The 9901-nt window shown below is 35.6% G+C and overlaps 1 protein-coding gene and 1 long non-coding RNA gene across 2 annotated transcripts; both read left to right on the top strand.

Moving 5' to 3' along the window:
• Window positions 1–4618, top strand: LOC129379915 (uncharacterized). The gene is made up of 8 exons (XM_055060859.1): window positions 1–66; window positions 294–345; window positions 1417–1521; window positions 1632–1989; window positions 2951–2973; window positions 3288–3626; window positions 3739–3777; window positions 4518–4618. The coding sequence occupies exons 1-8, from the start codon at window positions 1–3 to the stop codon at window positions 4616–4618; spliced, it is 1083 nt and encodes a 360-aa protein (XP_054916834.1).
• Window positions 4619–7915: 3297 nt separating this feature from the next.
• On the top strand, window positions 7916–9644 carry LOC129379924 (uncharacterized). Its single transcript, XR_008608254.1, has 3 exons — window positions 7916–7993; window positions 9194–9258; window positions 9589–9644. It is a non-coding gene; the product is annotated as an uncharacterized LOC129379924 (long non-coding RNA).
• Window positions 9645–9901: the final 257 nt, after the last annotated feature.

Genomic DNA, 9901 nt, shown 5'->3' on the forward strand with positions numbered 1-9901 from the left:
ATGTTTCTGACAGCAGGAAACAGACCAGGAAGTCCAGAGAGCGGGAGAAATGAATCATGCGTTCAGGTAACCTCGGACGTTGAATTTATTAGAGACAAATTAAACTGATTGTAACAAAAAATATCCAAGCAAAAATAAAAAGTTTCATTGTGAATATCAGATGCATCTCATCAAGCATATTCTTAAAAACCGCAGTAAGAAGTTCAGTCTGTGTGTTTCTCATTAAATCAGTCTGTCCGAGGCGTCCTTAAATGCATCATCGTTCTTATTCCAGTTTATCCTGTTACTTGCAGTCAGATCTCTGGACTGCAGCAGATGGGTGGAGTTCATGTCTCGGAGATTCTGGTATGTCTGATTTATTTCATTTGTTGTCTCAGTTTTTCAGTGTGACGTGTTTCATTGAGGAGGATCAATAACTCAGCAGGAAAACAGAAAAGTTTCTACAACAGACAATCATCCTGGCTCTGATCAAACCTGCAGCCTGTTTCTAAATGCAGCATAGAGCTTAAATACTAGAACATGATCATAGATCTACTTCTTGTTTTCTTCCTCAAACTGATCAGCGGACTCGGATGATGAAGACTTCTGATGAAGATGATCAAACTTCTTAAGGTTTTTGTTCAGAGAGACAATTAACTGAAAAATAACATTTTTATCATTCACTGGTAGAGCTTTGCTGCAGGTGGAACTGAGTTTAATTTAAATGTTCTGCAGATAAATGAAGCCAATAATCAATAAGGATTAAACGTTGATCTGCGGATGGGAAAAGCTACAAAGTGATTGATTGGTTTTGTTTAGAAGGTGGGAAATGTTGCCTTTTTTTCAGAAGCCTTCAGATTAACTAGTGAATTCAATAAAGACTGGAGACAAACTGAACGTTCTCATGTTTTATTGAGAACAAATAAGAGCCAAAAACTAACACAAAGTTTCTCCTTCAGCAAACTCACAAACATGTCGACACGTGTCTCCGTCATGTGGTGAACATGAAACATGACACCAAACAACACAGGAAATGTATTGGTCACGTGGTTTTCCTAACCGACTCGGGGTTTCATCTTGTTCGCTCTGCGCATGTGCCGAGGTTTCTGTTGTCTGGTCCATCACTACTGTCTTCTAGAGAACTACGGACACCGTGAAGGCTCAAACAAAGTGTTTCAGCAAAGTTATCCCACTTTTTTACAACTGCGGCTAATCAGACGCACATAGTGCGGGTTTTCCATCAATATCTGGGGAAACGCTGCTGTTTATTTATGGCCACCAGGTGGCAGTATCACTGTCTATTTATTATACTGACTTTACCATAACGTATTCAAAACAGATTAGAACCAGAAATTTCAAGAGTTTCAATGTGAAGAAGCTGAGGTCAAAGGTCAGACTGAGTTGCTATGAGTCCAATTGTTCCTTGTATTGTTCCAGATGTTCCTGATGTTGTGCTGCCTCTCCTCCTCTTCCCCTTCCTCTTCAGGATGAAGATGATGTCCAGCATCCTGCTGCTCCTCATCCTCAGCTCATGTCTCTGTGGTCAGTCTCCATCTTGTCTTTGTGACAGAAAGCTCTCTAGATGGAGCTGAAAGACTCCCATGTTCCAGTTCAGTGTGTCTGCTCCTCTCTTTCCCTCTCTGTCTCCTCAGCAGCAACATTTGTAGTGAATGTGACACAGAGCAGCTATCAGGCAGAGGAGAAGCAGAACATCACTCTGGAGTGGACCTTCACCACCAAGACTCAGGGAACCTGGAAGAATCTGTTCATCTACTGTGAAGTGAACACAGATCATGGAGTCTTAGTTCTCTATCAGGTTCATGAAGGAGTTGAGATTCCAGAGTCTCAGGATGATCAGTTTTCAGGACGAGTCCAGAGCGACAAAGACGTCCTCAGAGAAGGACGAATCAGACTCCATGTGTCCAGACTGAGGACTGAAGACTCTGGTCTGTATCTGTGTGACGTGAAAACTGAAGATGGATCCAACAAGGCAGGATGTCAACGTTACTGGTGAGTTATTTGGGGTTTATTTTACTTTCTATTAACTTTTATGTCTTTATTGAGCATAAATGACTACTATATTAGTGAAATGTTTTAGCTTCTTTATTAAAGTTCATGTTTGATCACATCTAAGCTCTAGAGGTCAGAAGGTCGACTCAGCATAGAGTTGTGAATTCAGCTGATCTAATAGATGAAAACTGATTCTATCATAATTCTGCTGAAGCCAAAAGTGCAACACATAATTTTTTCATTATCAAAGTGAAACTGTGAAGATAAAAGTTAAATTGGTACAAGGGATAAATTATCTACAGTTTCTGTGCCAGCTTATATCATCAGTAGAAACATATTTAGTATCTTCAATACTGGGCCAGTTCCAGTCTATGGGGCCACTGCCCCTTTAGATTCATCCTGAGTACGGCCATGTAAAAGGACTGGACTGATGTAACAACACATTTCCACAGGCTGATGAAAGTAAAGGGTTCAGTGGATTTTCTGCTGAGAGCAAAACATGCAGCTTCTATGTTCATCTGTAAGCAAAATCGCTCCACAACCAAATGCTCAGCTGGAAGACAATAAACAGCAGATGATACATTTCATTCAATGTTTCCCAACAAATAAAATGTAGTGGCATCAAAACCTGCTGTGCATCAGAGCCTCCAGTCCAGGCTGGTTTGGTTTAGTGACCTGCTGCAGTTATTATAATCTGAAATGATATTCATTCATGTCCTGAACTGATGCAAAGTTTCCCCCCATGGACAGACAGTTTCTCTACAGACATAACAATTAGAAGTAGCTGGATTTCTTCAGTAAAGAATAAAATAAATTAAGATCACAATGTTACTGGAAATCACCTCGACTCTTGACCAAGTCATGGGTCTGAACATATTGAAAGCAGCAACATTAGGTGGCGCTCTTGCACAGTTTCTGTTGGGATTTTGTGACAATCTTAAAATATGTAAATTTCCTGAAGGTTTGATGCGTCTGCCAAGTTTGGTGAGTTTTCAATAAAGTAAAACCAAATCAACTAAAAGACTGTTAAAGGGAGTCCTGACTATTTTCTCCAGTAAAATATCTGGTTTTATTTTTTATGAGTTAAACATCAGTAATTTTACAGAAGTAAATAAATAATTAGTAGATTTACTTTTATAAACAAAATAAAAACAAAACCTTTATTTTGAAAAACCTCTATTAATGGGATAGATTCATTTTCACAATTGTAAAGATCCTACAGGAGAATAAGTATGAATGTTATCTGAACAACAAACAGGAATATTAGTGTTGATTTATTTTATCTTTTATTCTTCCAGATCCAGTGAAGGTTGTTGGTCATGATCCGATTCATGCAAAGGTTGGAGACGACGTCATTCTGCCATGTCATCTGGAGCCTCCATATTATTTGACCACATTTACAATCGTATGGAGATTCAAGGATGAAATAATCCATGTGCATCGCAGCCAAACTAAAGATGATGAAGCTTCAGATCCAGAGTACAATGACCGAACCTTCATGTTCCCTGATGAGTTTGAAAAAGGCAACATTTCCCTCAAATTGACCAAAGTCACCAAGGAGGATGAAGGGAATTATATTTGCTTTGTTCCCAAACTGCAAAGTCAAGACAGGAAGGGAAACGTTACTCTAATACTTGGTGAGTTATATAAAATTAAAATCATTAATTTTATATTAAATGATTTTAATATAAAATCATTTAATATTAAAATATTTTGATGTCTTTAACACTTAATGTAATTATTCAACAGTTGAAAATGCAGCACAACGCGACTCGACTGCTACTGGAGGTAAATATGTTTAACTAGGTAACCAGTGAGGTTAAGACAGAGGGAAGAAGGAGTAGTGATCCCTTGTACTTTTCTGTAAATGTCTACATACTTATTTGGCCAAACCATATAGTGCAATACCATATTACTGGTCGATTGTCAAATTTTTATATTTCCTTTTGTGCTGTATTTATTTATATTTTTTCCTTGTTTATTTCTTGTTTAATTTAGGTTTTGGCGACGTACATTTAGTGTGTATCTGTATTTAATCTGTGTTTTTTAGTATTTTGCTTACTGTGTGTTACTATTTTCTGTGAGCTGCTGGTAACTTCAATTTCCTGAGGGAGTCTTCCCAAGGGATCAATAAAGTACAAGCGTAAGTCAGTGGTTACTGGCCCTCTGACTCAGTTTCAGACTTTCTTTGTTACCTGCAGCCATTGAGGCTCATTGGGTTGAATATTCATCTTCAGGCTTTTCCTGTTATAACATGTTGATGTTCAGCTGGGAAGATAAAACCTGGAGACCTGTGTGTGTGTGTGTGTGTGTGTGTGTGTGTGTGTGTGTGTGTGTGTGTGTGTGTGTGTGTGTGTGTGTGTGTGTGTGTGTGTGTGTGTGTGTGTGTGTGTGTGTGTGTGTGACAGTGTGTGATGCAGTAACTGTGACACCTGAACTTTGATCTCATTAATAAAACAAAATGCAAAATCTAATTCAAAATATTCAAAAGCGGATTGTTAAAAACACGTTTTTCTTTTTTGTCACAGTACCTGATGCTGGAGTTATTGTTGGTACTTTTGTTGGTGGGGCTGTTCTAGCAGCACTCATCATCATCATGATATTCTGTTGTACGTTGCTGCAGAGGTGAACCAAGTAAGTCAGTCTTTGTCTTTTTAAGTCATGCAGGATTTTGGTGAATTAATGATTATCTCCATACATGTGGAAATGGATCAATTCCAGATTAATAACTTCTGTTAATTATTTCCTGTTTTATTTTCCTGCTCAGTGATAAACTAAGCAGTTACTTCATATAGATGTATGAATGTGTTTGTGTTGCTGCAGTCACTGAACATCACAGCTGAGCATCAAACCAGGAAGCTGAACTTCCTTGTTAGTGACTGAATGTGACTGACTAGATATTAGATCATTGATGTAGCAGCAATGAACTGGTGACCTGACTGGGTTCATCATGGCTCACCAGTATTCCCACTGACCTGAACAGGATATGAAGGTTTAGACCAGAGGGTCCAACCTGTGGATCCAGACGCACTAAAGAGAAACAGCCAGAAAACAACAACATTCATTCATAAAATGCTACAAATTAAACTATTATTTACTGCACATAACTCAGATTTTCTCTTCTTTGTTGTGTTTTCTTCAACAGAGAAGCTGATAGCTAATAAATCATGTTTAAGATTATAATTAGAGCTTAATGAGAGACATTTCTTCTGCCTTCATTAAAGTTATATTTTTAATCTGACATCTGAATATACATTAAATATTCAGTTTAATATGACCATGTTTACATTTTATTGTAATGCTTTGGTTTCTGGATTGTTTATTTTTGTCAACAAACATCTGGAAACAAATGAGACAAATAATTTCAGAAAAAGTCAAGACTTTAATGCTTTACTTTATTTATTTTTTTGATTAATGATAATTTTATTTATAAAAAAACTAAAATGAGAGTTTGAGAAAAACTGAATGCTGTTTTTATTCAAGCCATCATAATAATAATGTAACTTTGGGAAATCAAACAATCAGATGATGTTATTAATAAAATGTTTTGTGTTTCATAGATCATAGAGAAAATGTCAACCGAGGAAATGAAGAAGAAGAATATATTTACGGGACCGAGAACAACCAACTAAAAAGTTAGAATCTTCCAGCTGATCTAAAGTGTCTTAAACCATTGATGGTATGAAAACTGTTACATATTTATAACTGTGAATAATAATAATATAAAAAACTGTATGTCTTAAACCCAGAAGGAAGCCGTTCATATTAGGTCTAAAATTTAATCATCTTTTTTTAGATTAAAATAAACGATGCAAGAATCATGTAAGTTAAGTCCAAAGATGTTCTGTAGTTTAGAGTTTCTTACTCAGATTTTGATAAATTTTGTCTTAAAAAGTTTTTTTAATATCTGCAAAAGCTGACAGACTTGATCCCCAGCTTGTGCCTTCAAAAGGTTTTTATTTAATTTCTGTCAGTGAATCTTATTTTTTGTGTAGTTTTTAAAAAAAAAAAATACACAAGTCTGAACAACTGGTAAGTTGTTCATTGTCCGAGACTCTATTAAACTGCTGTTGTCACATTAAATATGTAGAAGTCAAACTTTATACAAGTTATTATGACAACATTATTCAAAGTGCTAAACAATAAGGAGCTCAAAACAAATCAGATTAAACAGTTAAAAAAATATAGTTGATAGTTGATGATTTTCAACATTTACAGAGTAAACACTGTTTACTCTGTTTACTGAGTAAATCAAACAATCACTGGTCAATCTATCTGCCAAATTCTTATATTTTTTTGTGTTGTATTTATATTTATTCCTTGTTTCTTGCATAATTTAAGGTTTTGGTTACTCACATTTAGTGTGTACCTTAGTATTTAACTTGTATTTTTGTATTCTTTTGCACTTTGCTCACTGTGCGCTATCTTTTTTTTCTTTTTTGCCTGTAAGCTGCTGGTAATTTCCTGAGGGAGTCTTCCCAAGGGATCAATAAAGTGCAAGTCTAAGTCAATCTTTCTGCTATACATAGGTAAGGAGACCAACTTTGACTCCAGAACCAAAGAGACAAGGAAGGAACATCGTCATCATCATCATCATCATCATAATCATCATCATCATCATCATCATCACTGTGGGACTGATAGCAGCTCTAAAGTCTCTAATTCTAATATTGATTATTTGGTTTAGGAAGAAAAGGAGAAAAAGAAACCAAAATTTTTGACAAAAAACATTTTTGTTTGAACTTTTTCTCTTTCACATATTATATTTTAATAATGACTTTGAGTCGTTTATTGAATATCTTCAGATTCATGTTTTAAATCATTTCTGGTCTATAACCAGAAACAAAGATCTGTTTTTCTGTTACTCAGATGAATTTATTCCGTTTCACTTCATGTGTTTTTGGAGAGACCAGTGGTGACAACAGTATTAAGAGTTTGTCCTGAAATTAGCATGTTGCTGGTTCAAATCTGCCTCTTTCTTAGTGTCTTTGAGCAAGGCACTTCACCTGCCTTACCTACCAGTGGCATCGACCCGCAGCAACCGCTGCTAAATTGCTCCAGGGCAGCTGAGGCTGTTATTGTCACCATCAGTGTGTGAATCGTTGTGAAGAATTTAAAAGTACAAGCCATAGTTAATGTTTTATGAAAATAGTAAATTAGAGCTGTAATTTATTATTTAAACATTATTGTTATTTTGTAGCTTAAGGCCTGTGTGGTTTTGCTTCTTCATCATTGATCTCATAATTAGTGTGTGTTGGGTCATTGATTGTAGAAAAGTTATAAATGTACATATTGAGGTTTTATTAGAAAACTGTTATTTATTCAAAGTATCCAAACTTGTTTTGCATAAGTTTATATTTTTGATTAAATGTGTTTTTCTTCATTTTTGTGTATTTAATGAGCCTCAGTGAAATACTCACTATTTACTTGTTTCAACTTTAATGTCTAATTATGAGTCAATCTGCTCTTTATTTGGGCTGCAGGTCAAATTTATGAAACTGGGAAAATATAACAAACTAGTTTGTCTTTAAATGAATAAAAAAACTGTTTGTTTCTATTTACATATTTTACATGTTGTGTTACTATGATTACAACAGGTAATCAGTAGTTATTATGATATTATGTTGGCTTTGTATCTAATAAAGTTCTGTATTTTATTTAAGATCAGCTTTATTCATATATTTTTACCAGGTCAAACTAATCCTGCCCCCTAGTGGCGACAGATGGTTCTGTAGGTTAGAAACATTCTGTTGGTTTATTTGCCCATTTTGTCTGAAAGTTTCTTTTAATCAACGTATAATAATTAGTTATGATTAAAAACAATCCAGCAAAAATACAGAAACTGATTCCGTGAAATAAACAGGTGGCTGAACGTGTGTCTGCACCTTTAAGAGACACAGGAAGGACGATGACGTCACAAGGTGGGCTGAAGACAATACCTTAACCCAGAATCAGGAAGTTCAGGAAGATTTTCTCTGATCTTCAACTCGGTTCATCTGAAACGGTCAGTTTTAATTCATGTTTTCAGATTTAAAGAGTTTTTAAAATTCACGCATTAAATGAAGGTTTAGTTAAAGTTGGAACAAAGTTTCGGCAGCAATATTATCACAATTCTTCATGTTTCTGTTCCACTTTGTTTCTTTTCTTGTTGCATAAAATATTTTTATATAAATAACAAACGGAATAAACTCTGAAGAGGTTTTGACTAGACAGATGAAATAAAGCAGAATGCGTTGATTTTTGTAATACGGGCCTATTATTCATAACTGCGCTGCTTTTTGCACGAAGGTTTCGGTTCAAAGGTCATTTCAGCTTTTAGTTATTAAATATTTGATATAAATGCATATTTTCTCTGCGTCATGTTTGCAGAAAAAACGTCCGTTGTGTATAACAGCGATCATTAGAGAAACACTCAGTGAACTAAGATGTTTAGTTTCACTTTGATCAAACATGTTTTTAACAGTTTTATCATACTTAAAACTTCTCTCTGTTTTCTGCATGACTTTTAAACTAAAACTGAACTTTAAACTTATTAAGCGTCTGCAGATCTGATCAAAGCGAAACATTTTATTTTCCTCCATTTTGTGTTTCATCTGGACGCCATATTGAAATGATGATCCTCTGTAATCATCACGTGATCAGAGATCAATAGTAACTAGTTACATTTACTCAGTTACATTCACTTGAGTAACTTTTTAGAACAAATGTACCTTTAGTTGTTTTCATTACTTTTTACTTTTACTTGAGTTTTTTTATTATGATGTTTTTCTAACTTGAGTCAAATTTCTGGATTTTCTACCCACTGAATAAAAACCAAACATGTTTTAACCAAGAATTAAACACAAACCTGCAGTTTTTGTTAAAGTTTTATAAGTTTTTTATGGAAAGAAACTGATTTGGAAAAAAAATGATAAATTCTTAATTTTGTTATTTTGTTGTTATTTAAATTATTGTCATTTTTGTCCTTAAAATATAAAAAAATTCCTCAAATCTTTATGTTTTGGTTTGTCTGATTATGTAATTTTAAATATTAAATGATTGATAATTTGATCAGTAACTTTTTACCAAACATTATTTTATTCTGACTTGAGTATAAATATGTTGAAGTAGTGCTACTGCTATTGGAGTAAAATGTTTTGGTCTCTGCATGTGATAACTTGTAGAAATAATGTCTATAATTAATGTGTTTTATTATTTCTAACAGAGCATCAATGCTGAACCGGACCTCCTCGTCTCTCCTGGTTCTGATTCTGTGTTCTGCTGCTCTGGGTGAGAAAATATGACTGAATGTTTGAAACTGAACTTTAACTCAGAGCATGAAGGACGTCTCAGGTTTCTAGGAATAATTAGCAGATCTGATATCACTGGATCTATTTCCTGTCAGTGTTTTGATCACAACTTTTCATCTGAGCCGTTAAATAAACTTTTACCTGAAGCTTCGTGAGAAAATGTTTTAAATCGTCCGTCAGCGTCTGAAACATCAAATCCTGGATATTTGGAGGTGTGATGATGCATCAGATTATCAGAACTACTTCATCAAAGTGTTTCTGAGGATTTGTGTTGTGATTTCTTGCTTCTGTCTCTTTCTGACTCCTGCAGGAAAATCTCTGCCCACCGTGAATGAAACTCTGGACGTCTACGAGGCCAAGGAGAACTCCAACGTCACGCTGAAATGGATCCGTCCGGATCCGAACGCCACGCCGCCTGACCGGCTCTACGTCCATCTGATGAGCATGGAGCCGCTGAGGAGGATTTATCGGTTCGACAGCAGAGATGAGACGTACACAGATGATGAGTTCAAAGGTCGACTGCACTGTGACCCCCAGCTGGTCAGGAATGGAGGGATCCGGTGTCTCCTGGCTGAAGTGAGGCTCAGCGATGCGGGTCGGTACCGGTGCTACGTCGTCATTGA

The sequence above is a fragment of the Poeciliopsis prolifica genome, unplaced genomic scaffold, assembly GCF_027474105.1.
Source record: "Poeciliopsis prolifica strain line A6 unplaced genomic scaffold, Auburn_PproV2 SCAFFOLD062, whole genome shotgun sequence".
In the NCBI taxonomy this organism is placed as follows: Eukaryota; Metazoa; Chordata; class Actinopteri; order Cyprinodontiformes; family Poeciliidae; genus Poeciliopsis; species Poeciliopsis prolifica.

What these genes read in the sequence shown, in the direction of transcription:
- LOC129379915 (XM_055060859.1), top strand. Translation starts at nt 1, where the DNA reads ATGTTTCTGACAGCAGGAAACAGACCAGGAAGTCCAGAGAGCGGGAGA. An exon ending in CCTCAGCTCATGTCTCTGTG is followed by an intron (nt 1,522 to 1,631) that starts GTCAGTCTCCAT and finishes CTGTCTCCTCAG; the next exon opens with CAGCAACATTTGTAGTGAAT. An exon ending in TGATGCGTCTGCCAAGTTTG is followed by an intron (nt 2,974 to 3,287) that starts GTGAGTTTTCAA and finishes TTATTCTTCCAG; the next exon opens with ATCCAGTGAAGGTTGTTGGT.